The sequence below is a fragment of the Lampris incognitus genome, chromosome 21, assembly GCF_029633865.1.
Source record: "Lampris incognitus isolate fLamInc1 chromosome 21, fLamInc1.hap2, whole genome shotgun sequence".
Classification (NCBI taxonomy): domain Eukaryota; kingdom Metazoa; phylum Chordata; class Actinopteri; order Lampriformes; family Lampridae; genus Lampris; species Lampris incognitus.
In genome coordinates, this window is record NC_079231.1 from 10655507 (window position 1) to 10676711 (window position 21205).

Genomic DNA, 21205 nt, shown 5'->3' on the forward strand with positions numbered 1-21205 from the left:
TCAAAAAAGCTGATTTTGTACTCTGTCAGTCTTCCTGATCCACTTGCAAATAAAAAACATTGTGAAAAACCAACCACCAAACAGGTGTCATCTATTAATCCAAACACAGACCACAAAGAAAGAAAATGTGCTGGAATGAATCTGCCTGAGGACACAGGATGGGGGGGGGGGCGTACTTGGTGATGTCATCGAACACGCCGTAGCCAGTCTTCTTGTCGTGCTGCCATTGGCCAATGAAGACGCTGGGGGAAGAGGAGTTAAGCTTCCCGGTGCGGAACATGCCGTGGCCGTGGCGCAGGCCGTCCTGGAAGGAGCCCTCGTACACCTCGCCGCTGGCGTACCTGAGAGAGAAACAGCCATTCATCAAATCAGTCAAACAGCGGGAGACAGTCACAACATGGGAGCAGCTTGTCATCGCCAAACTCCCTATAAAAAGTCCGCACCAGCATCCACAGCGTTTCTGCACTGTATGGGTCCACTTTGTTTCAGGTAAGCGCCAAGCAAGAAATACCAAGCTGATAAATGCGATAATTAGAGAGGAAGTACAATGCATTGTGGGTTCACAGTGAGATGTGCTGGCTTTGCTAACTAGCTCCAGAGAAGACAGAGATCTGAAGAAAGAGAAACACAATATATTGACATCAGATGTGCGCTCAGATGGAATCAACCAGTGGTATAATGTCTCTTGACTGTGCGTGCTGAAATATCACCTCAGAAACAATAACACAATCAAAACACTGCTGTGTACCCACAGTGCATTGCACCATAATCACTACTTCGGTATGCACCTGCGGTAACTGAACTAAAATTTCACATTTGCACCTCCGGCTTGGTCAGGCGTCCCTACAGACAAAATTGGCCGTGTCTGTGGGTGGGAAGCCGGATGTGGGTATGTGTCCTGGTAGCTGCACTAGTGCCTCCTCTGGTCAGTTGGGGTGCCTGTTCGGGGGGGAGGGGGAACTGGGGGGAATAGCGTGATCCTCCCACGCGCTACGTCCCCCTGGTGAAACTCCTCACTGTCAGGTGAAAAGAAGCGGCTGGTGACTCCACATGTATCGGAGGAGGCATGTGGTAGTCTGCAGCCCTCCCTGGATCAGCAGAGGGGGTGGAGCAGCAACTGGGACCACTCGGAAGAGTGGGGTGATTGGCCAGGTACAATGCAGGAGAAAAGGCGGGGGGGGGGGGGGCATTAAAAAAAAATCAACATTTGCTAAAGGATTGCACCATGTGACGCAGGAGTGAAAGCCATCTCATAATGTTGGCAACATTGAAGGTGGACTGCCTTGCTTTTGGGCACCTCAAACTGTAGTTGTTGAGGGTAGGGAGTGTCTCTGGTTTGATTGAGATTTGAACTGAATGACACTGGATCAGTTAGACTCCAAAAGCCAGCAGCCATTTTAAAATACCAGAGCGGGCTCCTGATCAGAGAGGTTGTCCAAGGCTAAAAAGCTGTCAGTGAACATCTGGCCTGATCTCCAGCAGAGCCGCCGTTGCAAGATTTCCAAAAGTATGTGGCTGGTGTTCATTTCCAAACTGGGCCATAAAAACTGGGCTGCATCGACACACATCCGATACACAAACACAGTAACACACGCACACACACAAACACACCTGTATGTCCCCAGACCGTGCATCTTGCCCTCCTTCCAGTAGCCCTGATAGTGATCATTCTTGTTCAGCGTCTTGTTGGGAATGATGTACTCACCAAACCTTCTCACACACACACACACACACACACACACACACACACACACACATACACATAAAGGAAATCAGAACAAAAATAAAAAAATAAAATTTGAGATCATCCTAATAGATACACCCATAATTCATAACATGCTACCTGAATGCACACAGAATGACTCTATAAAGCTGCACGTCAGTTCTTTTTGGTGAATCTCAGGGTTCTGACGCCAACAGCTGCTACTCACCCGTCCTCCAGACCGTTCTTGAAAGCCCCAGTATAAATTCTTCCATCAGGCCATTTCAACACTCCCCTGATAGAGACATAAAACAAGATAGCAAGGACAGCACTTCAGCTTCCATTAAAGAACTGATCTGGCCTTAGACTGTGAAATTGCCATTGGTGATGGGGGACATCTGATTGTTGATGTTTACCGTAAACCAAAACATATTGATCAGTACTTAAGGTTTGACTCTCATCATCCACTGGAGCACAAACTAGGAGTCATCAGGACGCTGTACCACCAAGCTGACAACGTCCCCACTGATACAGCGGCCGGGGAAGGGAGAAATCCCACATTAAACAGGCCCTGGTTAAGTGTGGTTATCCTAACTGGGCATTTGTCAAAGCCAGGAAGACGCCCAAACAGTGCACCAGCCAATCGAAGAGAGGAGAAGGACAACAGCTGCCTAAATGTAAACCAGTGGTGATTCCGTATGTGGCAGGAGTGTCGGAAAAGCTGAGACACATCTTTTCCAAACACTGCGTCTCAAATGCTTTCAAAGCCCAAAACACACTGCGCCAGAAATTGGTCCATCCGAAGGATCAGGTCCCCCAGCACAAACAGGGCAATATAGTGTACGCTGTTAAGTGCCAGGAGGATTGCCGTGACTTGTACATTGGGGAAACCAAACAGACGCTGGCCAAGAGGATCGCACAACACAGGAGAGCTAACACATCAGGCCAGGACTCCACAGTCTACACCATCTACAGACCAGCAGCCACTCTTTCAAGGATGAGGATCAGCCATTATTTGGTCAGCGAAGGCGTGAGATGTTTCAAATAGAGGACATCACATTTTTAAGTCAAACTGAATCAATTCGACTTTCTCATTAACCTCCTGCCTCTACATGGCTGAGTGGATGTGGAAAGAGAGCAGCTTTCACCTGCCGTTGGGCTTGCCAGCCAGCCAGCGGCCTTCATAAGTCACCTCCTTCAGCCTGCTATCCTTGTAGAAGGTGTAGGAGGCGGTCCTGGACATGGGAGGCTCCGCCTTCTGTCCCACCCCCATGTTGATTGACATGGCCTCCTGCCCCACCCCACTCAGAGACTGGTCCACTGCCTGGTTGATGGAGCGCAGCCACTTGGCCTGAGGAGGCGCGGGAGCGCGTGCGCGCACACACACACACACACACACACACACACACACACACACACACACACACACACACACACACACACACACACACACACACTCAAGATTAGCCTTTTCTCTTCAAAACACTGAGACCAGTGAGGCAGTTACAGCCTTTGCTACATATCGTCTCAGCATCTCATGGAACTACAAGGAGGCACAGCTCTGTGAGGAGAGCTCGCCAGTTCTCCTACCTTCTCCATGGGTGAGGTGGCCAGCAGGGTGAATGTCTCCTCGGGTGAGATCACTTTCAGTCCATACCTTAACACACACACACACACACACACACACACACACACACACACACACACACACACAAACCTTGTTAGAGAGGGAACAACTAAACCTAAATATCAGTTTTCTACACATTTTTCAGAATTCCCTAGATTTTTCTGACATTCATTTTGTGACTGGATCTGAAGCTCTTTGATCATGCATGATATGACATATACTGACTGTGGCTCCATCACTATGGCTCAATTATTCTTCACAAATATTTGAAGACGGTGAGTTTACGTCTAATGAACAACAATACTTCATGATATTACTTCAGGGGCATTTAAACATTTCCAGGTAGGGACATTATCCAGTTCCTACTTCATCACTATTCCAGACTGACAGAGACAGGGAACACTGTGGTTGGACAGATAGGATGATCGACACACTCACAAGCCAGTATTCTCATCTGGAATAGGCTCCACCCACAGTGTGGCCAATGGGAAGACGTGATGGGTTGAGAACTGGAGGAGAGGGTGGGATCAAGGAGGGAAAGGAGAGGCAAGAACAAGGGAGGAAGGGAGAGAAGAGGAAGAGAGGAAGATTGGGAAGAGAGAAAGAGAAATCATCACAAGCAAACGAACATTAAGTCACTTTGAGGGTTAATGATTAAACGACTTGATTAAAGTCTATCCACCACACACACACAAAGAGGAGGCCAACTAATTCAGGCTGCGTCTATGAGCAGAGCTTGGATATACAAAAATACTGTAGCTAAAGATGATCTATTTAGTAAAGGTAAAGATATCAGAAATACAACAGTCTTAAGTCAACACATGCAGGTAAACAGTGTACCAGTAAAACAGCCGAGACCTTTCATCTCTACATCTTTATTTTTTATTTTTCCCCCTTTTTCTTCAATTATATCCAGCCAATTCCCCCACTCTTCCAAGCCGTCCCGGTCTCTGCTCCACCTCTTCTGTCAATCTGGGGAAGGCTGCAGACTACCACATGCCTCCTCCCATACATGTGGAGTCACCAGCCGCTTCTTTTCACCTGACAGTGAGGAGTTTCACCAGGCGGTCATAACGCGTGGGAGGATCACGCTATTCCCCCCATTTCCCCCTCCCCTGTGAACAGGCACCCCTACCAACCAGAGGAGGCACTAGTGCAACGACCAGGACACATACCCACTTCCTGCTTCCCACCTGCAGACACGGCCAATTGTGTCTGTAGGGATGCCCGACCAAGCCTGAGGTAACACAGGGATTTGAACCGGCGACCCCTTTGTTGGTAGGCAACGGAATAGACCGCCACGGTACTCAGATGCCCTAGTAATTATCAGCTAAAGTTGAATATTTAATATCCTGCCAAGTAACATGACCATAGTAAAGATAGAACCACAGCCAATCTACTACTACTACTACTGCTGCTAATACTACTACTACTACTACTACTACTGCTACTACTACTACTACTACTTTCGGCTGCTCCCGTTAGGGGTTGCCACAGCAGTTCATCCGTTTCCATCTCTTCATGTCCTCTGCATCTTCCGCTACCACACCAGCCACCTGCATGTCCTCTCTCACCACAACCATAAACCTCCTCTGTGGCCTTCCTCTTCTCCTCTTCCCTGGCAGCTCCATATTCCAATATTCACCTCATATTCAAGTTTAACAGATCATTACTATTCATCCCTGTGACACGAAGGATTCATAATACTTGTGCACAATGTGACGAGTGAATTTATCCCATACAGTGTTTGATGTAGATTATATTTGACACCACATTATAATGTAACACCTTATTTTATATACTAATATACTAGTTCATATAATGTAGTACTTTTGTCATATATAACTAAGTAATTACCAGTCATCATAGTTAATGTATTTTACTCGTGTATTATTAGGATATTTCTGCATAATGAATGGCCGGTAATCCATGATACTGATCTCTAATGGTGACACCACTCTCATCTAACAGGATGGTAGGATGAGTAAGGGAGACAGAAAGGAGGATGCTCTGGGTGGATTCAGGTTTCATCTTTACTTTTTTTTTTTTTTTTAACTTTACTTTTAGTCCAGTAAAGGACAAGTGGGCCTGTCCTGCTCCACATTCACCAGTTCAAAGCTGAGAGCTGCAAAGTATAACCAGAGACCACTGGCACCTGCCCAGCCCAACCGCAGCTTCCCACTGTTTGGCTTTTAGGTGCCTTGCTCAAGGACACTGTCTAAACAGGAGCTGATGGCTTGTTTCTCATTTACTTTCCCGACTCTGGCTTTTTCCCAGCCAATACAGGGATTTGAACCAAGTTGTTTTCTCGAACCACGAGGACTCGTGCCAGCCCAGGTGACCTCAGTGTAGAGGGTAGTAGTATAAAAATGACAAGCGAACCCCCCCCCCCCCCCCGAGAGAATAACAGAGTAACATTACAACAAAACAGACTTTTCTCCACCACTGGACGTCTCAGGTTTGTCACAGAGAGGCAGACTAAATGCAGACACCACAGTCTGGAAATGGGAGAGGGAAATGTGGATGGAAACCACAGAATGGGTGCATTCTGGAGGGAGTGGAGCGAGCTGGAGAGAGGGGCGGGGGCAGGCAGAGGGAGAGACGCAATGAGAGAGAGAGAGAGAAAGAGAAAGAGAGCAAGAGAGACATGAGAAGACTGAAGATGGGTGAGATGAGGTGGGGGGGGGGTGCAGGGGTCACTATGCTAAGGTTGCTCATCACCCACTGCATACTTACAAGACTTTTACAAGGCACCACGCCCTGACCGCCGCACAGAGACAAACACACAAACAAATGCTTGAGACACACAAGCAAGCAGTATCGTCAAAGAAAAAAGAAAAAGAAAAAAAAGAAAGTGGCCTGCTGGAGGCGGGCATGCAGTATGTGTGTGTGTGTGTGTGTGTGTGTGTGTGTCTGACCTGTGCGTGCACCAGTGCGTCGTTGAACAGGATGAACCAGTTGACAGAGAACCTCCCGGCGTTCTGCAGGGTCAGGGCCTTGTTGCTGCTCTCACAGACCAGCCTGCGCTGTGGTTTCCTCAGTGAGTCCTGCAGACATAACACACCACCGTGAGTACTGACACTGCACTACTGACAGCTATACTGCTACTATTCCAACTACTATAATGAAATAATAAAATAACAACAATAATAATATGAAAGATGAAAGAATAATATAAGTACTTAGTACTACTTTGCAGACTTTTCTTAAAATTATAAAAAGTGTTCTAAGAAACTAAACAAACATTAAGAAAAACCAGCTACACTATAAAAAGTAATATCAAGAAAAACACACACAAACACACCGTCATCTTTCCAGGGAAACTCTTCCAGAAGTGATGGGTGTACTCAGCCTCTTTCCTCTTCCTCTTCAGCTGAAGAACCAGAGCTTCAAATTTGGAGCAGCCATCATGGAGTCTCTGGTAGTCACTGGAGCTCTGGAGGACACACACACACACACACACACACACACAATAAGTATCAATAATAATTCCTACATCTGGAGACACATGAAATGGAGGAAACTTTTAGTACTCGCAGTACAACTTCTCCATGTGGAAGTTTCTTGGTCACCTAATGAGTTCTTCTGTTTTAAATCAACTACAGCTGGTTTTACTTTTTTTCTGTCGGCGGCATCAACCTACCACCTCGAAGCAGGTGGCCAGTTTGAGAAGGAGCCGCCCATACTCATGGAGGTGGCGTGTAGGGAGGTAGAAGAGTGCCACCAGCAGGTCGGCCATGGGAGGGTTCTCCTCGCTGCACTCGGCCAGCCTCTGCAGGAGCTCAGGGCTCTTCCCAAAGAAATCTCTGGAGCGGGAGGGAGGACAGAAAGAGGAAGAGAAACAGTGATACTCAGTAAAACACAAGATGCAGAACAGATGCGGGTTTTTTTGCTCTCGTGGTAAAAGGAAGTGACTCCCACATTATTAAGCATGTGGTTCCGGTCTTTGGTTCTGACTGGCTGAGCTGTGTTTGGTCTTTATGAAAGAAGAAAAATACACCCAGTCCTGCTGACCACATAACTGCCATCTCGGGTGTCTGGATAGTGTGGCGGTCTATTCCATTGCCTACCAACACGGGGCTCGCCGGTTCGAATCCCCGTTACTTCCGGCTTGGTCGGGCATCCCTACAGACACAATTGGCCGTGTCTGTGGGTGGGAAGGCGGATGTGGGCAGTGATTAAAGTGGGCCCTAGCTACCCAGATCCCGACACCGGCACTTCCCCTCCTCCCCCAAGTCAACCGGAGCTGAGATCCGGCACTCTGTAGACAGGAGTAATTTCAACCTTTTTGTCACAGTAAAATTTAAAACAAAAAACATGATGCAGCCAATTCACAAGCATTACAAAATAAATCGCAAATAAAGTCGTTCTTCTATTTTTATGCTACTTTACTTTTTCTAAAAGTTTGAATGATATCGCGTCCTCACGTGACCTGCCTGCTGTCTGGCTTCACACTCACGGGTCAGGGTCAGTTCACCGCACCAGGCAGGCAAGACTCAAGAGAGCGTCAACCTGCTACCTGCACTATTATCTTGGATTGGGGGGCATAAAGAGTGAGTATCTTCAGTGTATTTCCAATAGTATTTCCAATAGTTTTGGCTAGCTCTGCTGTGGTTTTCATTCAAGCGACTAACGTCAATTTTTTAATTGAACATGTAGCCAGTGATTTATTGAGCATGTAGTGTGTGTGTTTGTGCATATGCTCGTAGGGTTAATTTCCTGATTTGAGACGCAGTATTGAGGCCGACTATCACTCCCGCACTTTTGCCAACCTCTCTAATACAGAGATCCCCCACTTACCAAATCCCACTTTAACCCCTGGATGTGGGTATGTGTCCCAGTCGCTGCACTAGCGCCTCCTCTGGCCAGTCGGGGGTGCTTGTTCGGGGGGGGGGACTGGGGGGAATAGCGTGATCCTCCGACACGCTACATCGCCCTGGTGAAACTCCTCACTGTCAGGTGAAAAGAAGCGGCTGGCGACTCCACATGTATTGGAGGAGACATGTGGTAGTCTGCAGCTCTTCTCGGATCAGCAGAGGGGGCGGGGCAGCGACCAGGACGGCTCGGAAGAGTGGGGTCAGTCAGTCAATTTTATTGGCCGGATATTCACATTCACATTCTTTAAATAGTCACCCATCTTAATGTCAGGTGTGCAGGTGTGTGTGTGTGTGTGTGTGTGTGTGTGTGTGTGTGTGTGTGTGTGTGTGTGTGTGTGTGTGTACTTACACTGAGGGCTTGGTCAAGGCTTGGAAGCCGCCCATCACCTGAAAGTTGCTCACAGAGCTGCAGTACCTTGGGGGTTACGAGTAACATTAAATTACTAAGATATAAAAAAAAAAAAAAACACAATTATTGTGTGTGTGTGCGTGTGTGTGTTGTGTGTGTGGGGGGGGGGTGCATGTACATTTGTGATATCTGTGCCGTTAACGCCCTTACTCGAGATGGGAGTCAAGAAAGATGTGTGCATGGTCGAGGATGAGCAGGCCCTTGACGTCACGGCCACGCCGCAGGTTGGCAGTCAGGCTGGCCGAGTGCTGCCCCGTCAGGCGACACAGGAGGCTGAAGCGACCTGCCAACATCTGCAGGAGCCCCACAGACACCGGCCCCAGCGCTGAACTCAGAGACTCTGACAGGAGAGCAGAGATGTATACCCAGAATCAGGCCAAGCATATTTACATACTGAACATTCGGGACCCGTCTCTGGTCTCTGGTCGATTAGTGGTAGAGTTTTACCAATGCCGACATACAGCACAGGGGTTGTGGCGGCACGAGGGCTGCTTCCTTTCTCAGAATTTAAAGAGACGACCAAAGACAGAGATTGTAAAAACAGCACTCTTTGCTTTGGTGACAGAATACCTGTCGACTTGTTTTTCTTGGAAATCAGATTTTGCAAGTTTTTAATAAGTCGGCCAGCTTAATAAATCAGGCATGCTGACGGCTGAGAGGGACATGAGGGAATATTTTCTTTCACCTCGACAAATTTTCATCTTTAATTTCTTCTTGCCTCTCTCTCAAACGTTCTGATTTTTATTCAAGGTCCGAGGTCCAGAATGATTGGCGGTAACAAACTAACATTTAATCCACTCACTTACAACTTTTAAGCAACATTCAAGTTCAACACAGTCAACACAGTCAAAATACATTCGAGCCAAGTGGGAGAAATGGCGTCCTTTTTCTGCCATCAGCTGCTTGAACCTCGGCACAAAAGGTGTGATTGCCAGCTGGAGACACTGATCCAAATGTGCATTTCGAAGACCCGCCCTACTCTGCCTCTGATTGGCTCTCACCCCAACGAAAACTCGTGTACCAGTAGGCTACTCGTTACTTACTGCCACTTGTGGTTGCACTGGTTTCTCTCCTCTGCTCTGCTCTCTGTTTCAATGAGGGCAGGGCTCAGCCCCTCCCCACACACACACACACACACATTCACACCTAGGGACAATTTACATGTCTTTGGACTGTGAGAGGAAACTGGAGCACCCGGAGGAAACCCACACAGACACTGGGAGAACATGCAAACTCCACACAGAGGACGACCCGTGACAACCCCCCAAGCATGGTCTACCCCGGGGTTCGAACCCAGGACCTTCTTGCTGTGAGGCGACTGCGCTAACCACTGCGTCACTGTGCCGCCTCGGAAGTAACAACACACTTATATAACGTATTATAACACGAGGTATGGGCTGGGTCCAGATTGACTTGCCGTTCAGGCCAGATAAGGACCGAGGTCCAGACTTTGAGAAGTCCTGGTGTACATCCTGTTCTCTCATGTTGAGCACGTGGAAGCAAAGTGAACAGTGAGCGAGGGAAGATTGTCCTCTAGTACATTGGATACTGCCATTTTCTCGTACGGATTAAAAATATATATATATTTGGGCCCACGAGCTTCCCCCACATTGTGCCTCTTACCAAGCTCCAGCAGGGGGCGGATGATCTGAGTCTTAATGCTGCTCAGCTTGCAGTAGAACCTCCTCTCGGCTGATGCGAGCTCGTGGAGGCTGGCGATGAATCCCATCACATTCCGGTCTGACAGAGCCACGCACCTTTGGCCCCCCGCAAACACACTGCTCACATAGCCCAGCTAGAACACGTGCGCACACACACACACACACACACACACACACACACACACACACACACACACACACAAGAATGGGAAAGGGTGATAAGGAGATGACATCATAAGAGGTGATGAGGAGACATATGAGTTTCTTTCTTCTTACGTTCATGCAGAAGGGCAGCAGGACGGGTTGAAGGGTAAAGCCCCCTCCATGCCCTTCCCCCGCCTCCTCCTCCTCTCCCTGTGTCATCTCTTTGGGTTGGCTCCCCTGCACCTCCTCTCTGACCTGCTGCCCGCTGTAATACAGGATGGGCTGGATGCAGTCGCCATCAGCCAGCAGCACAGTGTGCTTCTCCCCCGCCCCGACGTCCCAAACACGAATCCCCTCCGACAGCTTTGGGGGTGAGAAAAGAGAGACAGACAGACAGAGGGAGAGCGAGAGACAGACAGAGGGAGAGCGAGAGCCAGAGAGACAGAGGGGGAATGAGAGACAGACAGACAGAGGGAGAGCAAGGGACAGAGAGGCGAGAGAGACAGACAGAGAGAGAGCGAGCGAGAGACAGACAGACAGACAGACAGAGAGCGACAGAGAGAACACGTGAGACAGAGAATAAAAACTTGCTTGACTTCCCTTGAGCGCTTTGAGATTGTGATTCAATTTTTTTAGATTTGTGGGTTAATTGGTGTGTGTGTGTGTTCACCTTGGCAAGGCGGGGGATGGTGCTCGGGGACTCCATGTGTCCAAGCTGTCCAGAGGTATTACTGCCCCAAGAAAAGAGCTACATGACAGAAACACAAATCTAGTCAATACAATTTGATGAAACACACTTTTCTACCATTCCTCCTTACTTCACTCCTGCCCCGTCTTTTCCTCATTACACACAAACAACACAGGAATATCAGCTCCATCCATCGTCAGGGTGTAAATTCGGGGCTCTAGAAACACTTTGTTTAATGACTCTAGAAAACAGACACACACTCCATCGCACACACCCATTTGATGGCAAATCTTCCTCCAAACAGGAATATTATTGTTGTTGTTGATGCAGAACAGAAATGTTTACCTGTTTACAACTGATGTCATGTCAGACTTGAAAGAGTGGAGTCTTTACATTGGATTATAACAGTCATTCTTGTACCTTCTCTGACTGGGACGCAATATAATAAATTAAAATCATGGTAAAGTCAAACCATGACTATACAAAACTATATATTTTGTATAAGCAAAGTGAACGCTGTGTCCACATTTTCGGCACAAAGTCAAACACGTTTTCGGTGGGTGTCGGACTCTGCCAAGGTTGTCCCTTGTCTCTGATTCTGTTTGTGATATTCATGGACAGGATCTCAAGGCGCAGCCAAGGTGAGGAGTGCGTCTGTACAGGAAAATAAAACTCTTATCCCCGTCAGCTTTGGACTATTGTATTAATATTTGGTCCATATTTTCACAGTAAAATTTCACTTCCACATTTTGGAAGAACAAACTTCTTTTCCGGCTAACAGCTCTTGGGGTGTGGTGATGGGCTTCATGGCTTCCTGTTGGAATAACTTCAGGGTGTGTGTGTGTGTGTGTGTGTGTGTGTGAATCCTGTGATCCTGATATGTCGTCGCTGATCATTTCCAAAACAGATGGGCCAATAAAGTTTAGTCATAAAACGCTCTGGGAGTGTCCCGGGACTAAAGCTTGATGGGTTATAAAGTCCCAGTGCTATTGTCAAGTTTCTGACCTGCCAGCACACACACACACACACACACACACACACACACACACACACACACACACACACACACACACTGAAGAATGCATCAGAGTGCAGAAATATCACTCCAGTGGAGTTGGTGTCTTTCCAGCATGCTATCTGAATACAGTGGAGAGAGAGAAAGAGAGGGAGAGGAGTGTACAAAGAAAGAGAGTGGAACAGAGAGAAATAGAATGAAAGAGAGATAGCGAAATGGAGGGACGTATCGATAACCTGTGGGTGGTCATAATGTTTTGGCTCATCAGTGTAGCTGCTGTTAGTTAGTCCCATTTTTCTGTTTTGAATTAAATACAAATATCCCCTTGTTAGGGGGACCGTCCCACCCCAAATCCCCTGCTGGTATAAAGCTTCTTGTCCGTCAATGACTTGAATTTAAAGTTGAATGGGTGAAGCCATTGGCTAACCTGAGACTGAGCCGTCAGAGCCAGTGAATGGTGAGCGCCAGCCACCACGCGCACCACTTCCTTATTGCTCAAACTCTTGATGCACTGGGGCTGCAACCTGCAAGCACATACACAGAGTGACAGTCAAGTTCCAGTCATACCGACACCTCACAACAGATCTGTTGTTTGTTTTTTTTAAATTTCCCCCCCTTTCTCATTACCCCACTCTTCTGAGCCATCCCGGTCGCTTCTCCACCCCCTCTGCCGGTCCGGGGAGGGCTGCAGACTACCACATGCCTCCTCCTATACATGTGGAGTCACCAGTCACTTCTTTCCACCTGACAGTGAGGAGTTTCACCAGGGGGACATAGCGCGTGGGAGGATCACGCTATTCCCCCCCCCCCCGAGCAGGTGCCCCGACCAACCAGAGGAGGCGCTAGTGCAGCGATCAGGATGCACCTACATCCAGCTTCCCACCTGCAGACATGGCCAATTGTGTCTGTAGGGACGCCCAACCAAGCCAGAGACAACACGGGGATCCAATTCGGCGATCCCTGTGTTGGTAGGCAACGGAATAGACCGCTACACTACCCAGAACCCCCTGCTTTTTTTCTCTTAACACATTGGTTTGACATCTGTTCTATCTCTATCTGTTCTTTATCGCTGTATTTAAGCCTCCCCCATCCATCCCTTCACTTGAATGTTTTACGTTCAAATAATTAAAGTAAACTGGGAAAACAGTTACTCGGTCAAGCTGCTCTACAGTCTTGACTTCCTACCGGGCGAGGTCATCTCCATGGCCCAGCTGGCCCAGCTCCCCGTGGCCCCAGCTCCACACCTCCGTCTGCAGAGACGGGAGGACCTCCTGGTCCCCGGGGACTCCTCCTCCTAGAGGGGTCAGGGCCACCGCACGCATCCGGGGCCGGCCGATCTTCCGAAGGAGCCGTGGGGACACTGAGGATGAGGAGAGAGATGAAGATGAAAATGGACGGAGAGGAAAAACACACAGACGGGCGCACGTAAACGGCGTGCACAAGTGCCTGGAGTCCGTTTGCAGGCAGACACACTCACACACACCGGAATTCAACAACACATCAGCCTTGACATACACCAACAGACTGTATGCACAAACGCATGACATTTTGTGCCATGAAGGTTGGTTAATTAAGCACACCTTGTTTCATCAAATCCCCTGAGCCTGGATGTTGACACGACTCCATCTGATCCAATCTTGTAAGCTGCTTTGGATAAAAGCATCTGATAGATGAGTAATGAACCTCTGTTACAAAGTCCAAGGTTGTGTTCCCAAAATGAGACTCACTCCCTACTCAGACTGCAGGGAGAGTTGGCTTAGCGGGTTCAACACATGGTCTCTGTCTGGCAGCCAGGCTCCATAATTGGGGGGGGGGGTTTACCAGCAAGTACTGCCTGTTGCTGGCAGGTCTGTCTGTTCTACCGGCTTTTCTGGCAGGTGACAACTATCTTTTGGTGGACCTGCTCCAATTTATAATGTACTTGATTGGAAAAAAAAAAGTGGTGCTGGTGTATCTCACCTTTATCCTTTCCTTCTATCTATCTATCTATCTCCAACACTCTCTCTCTCTCTCCATTCATCCATCCATTATCCAAACCGCTTATCCTGTTCTCAGCGTCGCGGGATGCTGGAGCCTATCCCCGCAGTCATTGGGCGGCAGGCAGGGAGACACCCGGTACAGGCCACCAGGCCATCACACAGGAAAGACACACACACACACACACACACACACACACACACACACACACACACACACACACACACACACACACACACACACACAGACACACACATTCACACCTAGGGACAATTTAGTACGGCCGATTCACCTGACCTACATGTCTTTGGACTGTGGGAGGAAACCGGAGCACCCGAAAGAATTAATTAATCAATCAATCAATCAATCAATCAATCAATCCATTCATTCATTCATTCACTCATTCATTTATCATCTATATCCACTTAAAATTTAACTTGGGGTCACAACAGGCTACGGTCCGTGTCTCTGCATGCATTTGCATTTGGCAGAAGGCAAGCAGAAACCCTGGACATTTCCAGTCCAACACACACACACACACACACACACACACACACACACACACACACACACACACACACACACACACACACACACACACACACACACACACACACACACACACATCGTTCACACATCTCTAGTTCACCTTACACGGTGGTCTTTGTACTGTGGACATAAACCAGAGCACCCAGAGGCAACACAAACAAGCAAGGGGGAAAAGGGATATCTCACAAATTAATGCAGTCAACTGATAAATCTTTTACTCATAATCATCCAGCCAGCCCCATTAGACCGCAGCCCAAATAGGTTGTTGTTGTTTTTTTACATGCAATGTTTGTGTGCCGTATCATACATGAGCATCAAACAGCTGTATACAGGCTAATACCTGCAACTGCCAGGACAGGCTTTCAATGAGCCTTCTCCTGTTATAGTCCAGGTCTTATCCTGTTATAGTCTAGGTCTTATTATCCTGTTATGTTAAAGTCTAGGTCTTATTATCCTGTTATAGTCCAGGTCTTATCCTGTTATAGTCTAGGTCTTATTATCCTGTTACAGTCCAGGTCTTATTATCCTGTTATAGTGTAGGTCTTATATTCTTCTGTTATAGGCTAGGTCTTATTATCCTGTTATATATATACATATATATGTCAAGTTTGAACATATATTTAATTACTTTCCTGCCCTTGGTTCTCACCCACTCTCTATCATAAAGACAAGGCACTGCAACCATATTCCTATCTGCGCTCAGGCTCACACACAGGCAGTGCACGTGCACACACATGCATAGTACATACACACGCACACACACGCACACACATGCACACACACACACAGTATGAACATAGATAATACACATAATAATAATAATAAATTAATCTTATATAGCGCTTTTTCTAACACTCAAGGTGGCTTTACAATAAACGGGGTGAAACAAGACAACAGATAAACATAACAGGGGTGGATGGGAAGGGGGGGCAGACATACAGGGGTGGATGGGAAGGGGGGCTACGAGAAGGAGAAGCGGCAGCCACACACGACGCCAGCAGTACTCTCCGACTTAAACACATACAAAAGGGCAAGAAAAACAAAACACAACAGCACTGTGGACGTTGATGTTGTGTAGGGGTTTACTCCCGTAGCCTATTCCTCTCCCGAGGTATCCACCGGGCAGTGGCATCATCTAACCCATAGCTGGGGGCTGGTTCGTGGGCATCAGGGAATATCCACACACCGGTGGGCCTGCGTACCACACATCTAGGGGCCAGACCTCCTCTGAATGCGCACGCACGCACGCACGCACACACACACACACACACACCTCCCTACTTATACTCACACACACACACACACACACACACACACACACACACTAACAACAAACACACACATAGTCCAAACATAAAGAATGCATATGCACACACATACAGTCCTCACGCACAACATCACACTTACATGCATGTGGATAGTATGCGCGCTCTCTCTCTCTCTCTCTCGCTCGCACGCACGCACGCACGCGCACACACACACACACACACACACACACACACACACACACACACACACACGACTAGAGGCCATCTGTTTGCCCAGAGGACAGGAACAGAGGGAGAAAGGGCAGACATGGAGAATGTGGTCTGTTCCATCTTCAGCTGGTATGAATTGAGAACTACAGCACCCTGCATCCAAACCAGGTCCAAACCCCTCACACCCACACCAACACATTTTTTCACCCCAATTGTATCCGGCCAATCACCCGACTCTTCCGAGCCGTCCCGGTCTCTGCTCCACCCCCTCTGCTGATCCAGGTGGGCTGCAGACTACCATATGCCTCCTCCCATACATGTGGAGTCACCAGCCGCTTCTTTTCACCTGACAGTGAGGAGTTTCACCTGACAGTGAGGAGTTTCACCAGGGGGACGTAGCACGTGGGAGGATCACGCTATTCCCCCAAGTTCCCCCTTCCCCCCGAACAGGCGCCCTGACCGACCAGAGGAGGCGCAAGTGCAGCGACCAGGACACATACCCACATCTGGCTTCCCACCCGCAGACACGGCCAATTGTGTCTGTAGGGATGCCCGACTAAGCCGGAGGTAACATGGGGATTCGAACCAACGATCCCTGTGTTGGTAGGCAACGGAATAGACTGCTACGCTACCCAGACGCCTGAATTTTGGTGTCTTTATGGTGGCCTCAGTCAACTTTTAGAATGGCCTTCATATAAAAGCAGCTGTTTTAATAGGAAAACATTGTCGATTCTGCAGGATCCCTGAGAAAGGCGTCTTACTCCATACCTTGCTCACTAGCGCCCCCCCGAAAGATTGTATGATGTCCACACAAAAAAAAAAATTGCTTGAACAATCTCTATTTATTTGATTGACTTATGTTAAAGGTAAATTCCTGACTATATGGCCGCCAACTAAACAGCTGCAGTGTTTAATGGAAGGCAGTTCTTCAAACTAGTTCTTCTCTCACGGAGCGAAATGACACTTCAGTCCACAAACAGGCTACATGCCGGGACTGAGCCACTGTTTTCTTTTCCTCTGCCTTCCACTTCCAGCGTTTCTGTCCAGTTCCAGGTTCTTGTTAAACTAGATTTGCAGGCGTTAAACCAACCGATAACCCACTGGGGGAAAAGCCTCCAACAGGATGGGAAATTCAGAGTAAATTTCTTTGGGCTAAACACACATCAACTAAGTCAGACTCCATCCCCCAACAGACTGTCTCCCTCTGTCAACCTGTCTGTCTCTCTATCTTTACCTATCAGTCTATCTTTCTGTCAGTCTGTCTGTCTTTGTCCGTCTCTGCCTGTCTGTCTATCTACCGTTCTCCCTCTGTCTGTCCATATACTAGGTCAGCCTCTTCTCTTTCCCTCAGTCTCTCTTTGCGTCTGTCTGGCCCTGTCTATCAGTCACTCTATCATTTATCTGGCTCTCTCCATTTTAGCCTACCTATCATGTCTGCCTTCTCTCTGTCTCCAATCATGTCTGTATCTTTCCGTTTGTCTCTCTCTCTTTCCCCTTGTCTGTCTCAAAGTAAACCATTCTTTATTCTGGACCACTCACATATCAGTATGACTGAGAATCAATCTCTCTCTCTCTCTCTCTCTTCCTCCCTCTCTCTCTCTCACTCTCTTCCTCCCTCTCTCTCTCTTCCTCCCTCCCTCACTCCCTCTCTCTCTTCCTCCCTCCCTTTTCTCTTTCTATCACTTTCTCTCTCTTCCTCCCTCCCTCTCTCTGTCTGACTGTCTCTCTCTTCCTCCCCCCCTTTTCTTTCTGTCACTCTCTCTCTCTTCCTCCCTCCCTCTTTCTCTGTCCCTCTCTTCCTCCCTCTGTTTCTCTCACTCTCCCATCTATATCTCTCCCCCCCCCTCTCTCCATCTCTCCCGTCTCTCTCGCTCAAAGCAGATTAACTAATTTAGAGGCTGAATATCGACCTGCATTCCTTTGTGTGCCATTGCTCTTTTCATCTCACTTTAAACAAAGGCTCCCATTCTGCCGAGCTGACCCAGTGTGGACTTCCCATATGGAGAACGCTCACATGCACAGCCAACGCAGCAAGACACAATGGGTTGGCATTCACCCGCCAAGCCGGACCACAAAGCCAAAGGCACGCGTGAAGGTGCACAGACACAAACGCTCTAACGTGCACGTGCATAAGGCCTACTTACGCAGCAGTGTATAGGAGGAGGATAAGAGGTGAACAGCGTATCTACCCTGAGAGAGGAGTCCTGGGAGGGAGAGGCGGCGGCGTAGACCCTCAGCCTCCTCCTGGCGGATGTCGCCTGTGCTGGAGCTCTTCTTCCCCTGCATGGAGTCTTCCAGGTAGACCCGCTCCCTGCTGCTCTCCCCCGGACCAGGAATGCTCCTGAGAAGCCCTGCCGGCCCTCCGGACGCCGCTGGTACTGCCGCTGAGGGCAGGTAGAAGTTCATCATCTTTTTGAGGGACAAGGCCTCATAGGTGGAGGCCACCCGTTCACCCACTGCCGAGGCGCAGGACGCCACCAAGCTGTTGAGGGTGGAGTTGCGGCCGCCGACGGGGGTGGCATTGCTGAAGGGCACTGAGGTGAGGCCGTCCACCGACGGCTGACTCTAGATAGAGGCAGACAGAACACACACTTCAGGAAACACTTCAGGAAAACAGTTTAGCTTCCTTGTTCGCCATCGTGGAAACGATCTTAGACATGAGCGCAGTTCTTCTTCTTCATAAAATCCACTGAAACTTTATTTATGAAGCAAATTTTGTACATTAAAATGCAATGCACTTATCATGATGTCCAAGTGCACAGATAAAAAGCAGGTAATCATAGAAGGGGGAAACAAACAGAACAAAAGTATAGGATGAAGGACATAAGATAAAATAACTGAAACCTCAATAAAATAGAGTGAGGAAAATATTAAAAAAAATAAGGAAATACAATGACATGACAGAACCCGTAACTGATCAACAGCAAATGAGAAGCCATTAAGAAAGTAGAGGGTTGGTCACCCAAAGTAAACAGTAAGAATTTAGGAGACAGTCCACGACAAGGTTTAATCTATGATGCAGCGGCAAGGACCTACATGTTACCTCTGTGGTGTGTGTTAAAGACCTTCAACACACACCTCAGAGTGGGTTATCCTGCTTATATACCACGGTCACTTTCCAAAAATTGTGAACAAAGACATTCACTTAGTTTTGTTGAACATTTTGAACTCAGAATTAAACTGTTATGTAGCAAAAGTTAGCCGCTAAGCTAAAGTTTTGAATACTTACTGGGCTTGCGACTGATTCAGCAGGGTGCTATGGTTACACAGTATAGCATGTTGCTATGGTTACACAGCAACTCTGCGGTTGCATAGCAACATGTGCATTAAACGGCATTAACGCAAACCCTCCAGCGAATCAGAAGCCAGTATTCTCTGTGCCCACGGTGCAAAAGCTGTTGTTGAAGTGTCTGTTCTCAGTTTCAATGGGAGACTCTGCCCCACAGTTCAGGACCGAATCCACAGAACACACACTGCTTCACGACGAAACCTAGTCTGTGTTCTTGGGGAAATGAGGAGAAGAGCATCTGCGGATCTGAAGCTCTTAAGAAAAGCAGGAGACTGAATCCAGCACGAGTGTAAAGCTTTATGTGACATGAAAATAATTAACTCGAAATAAAGAAAGAAAGAAAATAAATAAACAGAGCAAGCTGTCTGGAATCCAACTCTCAGTCTGTTTCAACTACGACAGAAGGAAAAGACTGTGAAAAGCTGTCATTTGAAAAGGAGGGTTTCCCCAAAAGTCTGGTTTAAATAGAACTACAAATGACTAAACCATGAACTATGTCCAACATGAACCAGCAGGCTTCACTTTCACCTCTCAAATTACTTAGCAGTCATATAAAGTATGACAACTAAGTCAATTTCAAGTCTCTTTAATGTGCCTGTTCGTCTTGCACTCAATTTTTTGTCATCTGTCATCTTTGCTATCAGTTTTTATTCTGTTTATTTGATTCTACACCATTTTACTTGTTGCTGATTGTTTTTATAGGTTGATGATGAAGGGGACATGACTTATATTGCCAAACTCACCGTTAAAGTGTGTAATCCTCCTGCTGCAGCCTTGGCCATCTGCTCTGCTTGCGTGTGGTCCGACAGTCTCTTCAGGTAATCTTTGACGGCCTGTTCGTTGGGGTAAGGGGAGCCCCGGACCCCGGCCACAAAACCAACACCACCATCACCGGACTGGGTCGAGGGCTCTGAAGCTGAGGTGGGCAGCATTCTGTTGGTTGCTGCCTGGTGGTGGGAGTTCACAGAGGTGGTATCTGTACTTTTCTCTGTGGTGGGGACGGCTGCAGGTGGGGCAGGGGGGCTGATCGTGGAGGTGTGGGAGGAGAGGACAGGCTCCGATGGAGAGGTTCTGAGACCCTGGATGGAGGCTGGTGGCTCCAGCATACCCTCTACCTCCGTCAGCTCCACCCCCATGGGGCAGTAGTGGCTGTCCGAGATGATGACATGGTCCTCTTTGTCGGTCATGGTGAAAAGTAACTGGTTACACTGCCCACATTTATCCTGAGGAAGCCGCTGGGCCTCCTGGGGCCCCGGGCAGCATACCAGGGCCAGACTGTGAGTAGCCCCACATGCCACCTGGAGCACACGCCTGCCTGCGAAGTGCTCAACCTTTTGGGGCTTCCAGACGGGGAACGTAGTGGTGATGAGGCCCAGCTGGCAGCCACTGCCCCAGGCCCACACCTCATGCTGGGCCGAAAGGGCCAGCGTGTGCCGCTCCCCGCAGGCAAGCTCCAGAACCGGTACTGTTTGAGGTGGGCTGGCCTCTGAGTCCAGCAGGGCCACCGGGGTGGGGTTAGGGACCATGCTGAGGCCTGCCAGGCCACACTGGCCCATCGAATTCTCTCCCCACATATGAACACCCCCATCCTCTGTCACTGCCCCGCTGTGGAAGCTTCCCGCTGCTACAGCAACCACCCGCTGGCCACTGAGCGCACTCTCCAGGAGTGGTTTTGACGGCTCGTGAGCCTGGATCTTTTTCCATGGCAGCTCCCCAAAGCTGTAAACCTGCCCCCCTGAAGAAGCCCCATGGTGCACACAAGAGTCACACAGGAGGAGCATACATCAAA

General features: G+C 48.4%; 1 protein-coding gene across 1 annotated transcript in view; it reads right to left on the reverse strand.

Moving 5' to 3' along the window:
- The window catches only part of als2b (alsin Rho guanine nucleotide exchange factor ALS2 b), a 39256-nt gene that overhangs the window by 17008 nt on the left and 1043 nt on the right, over positions 1–21205 (reverse strand). The window contains exons 3-20 of the mRNA XM_056300925.1: positions 20160–21151; positions 18272–18692; positions 13309–13483; positions 12551–12647; positions 11091–11168; positions 10553–10783; positions 10239–10410; positions 8766–8955; positions 8556–8621; positions 6973–7135; positions 6634–6765; positions 6248–6376; positions 3768–3838; positions 3293–3359; positions 2851–3053; positions 1932–1997; positions 1612–1710; positions 177–341 (exon numbers count right to left, since the gene is read on the reverse strand). Coding sequence (XP_056156900.1) covers positions 177–341; positions 1612–1710; positions 1932–1997; positions 2851–3053; positions 3293–3359; positions 3768–3838; positions 6248–6376; positions 6634–6765; positions 6973–7135; positions 8556–8621; positions 8766–8955; positions 10239–10410; positions 10553–10783; positions 11091–11168; positions 12551–12647; positions 13309–13483; positions 18272–18692; positions 20160–21151 — 3517 coding nt within the window. The remainder of the gene's footprint in view (positions 1–176; positions 342–1611; positions 1711–1931; positions 1998–2850; positions 3054–3292; positions 3360–3767; positions 3839–6247; positions 6377–6633; positions 6766–6972; positions 7136–8555; positions 8622–8765; positions 8956–10238; positions 10411–10552; positions 10784–11090; positions 11169–12550; positions 12648–13308; positions 13484–18271; positions 18693–20159; positions 21152–21205) is intronic.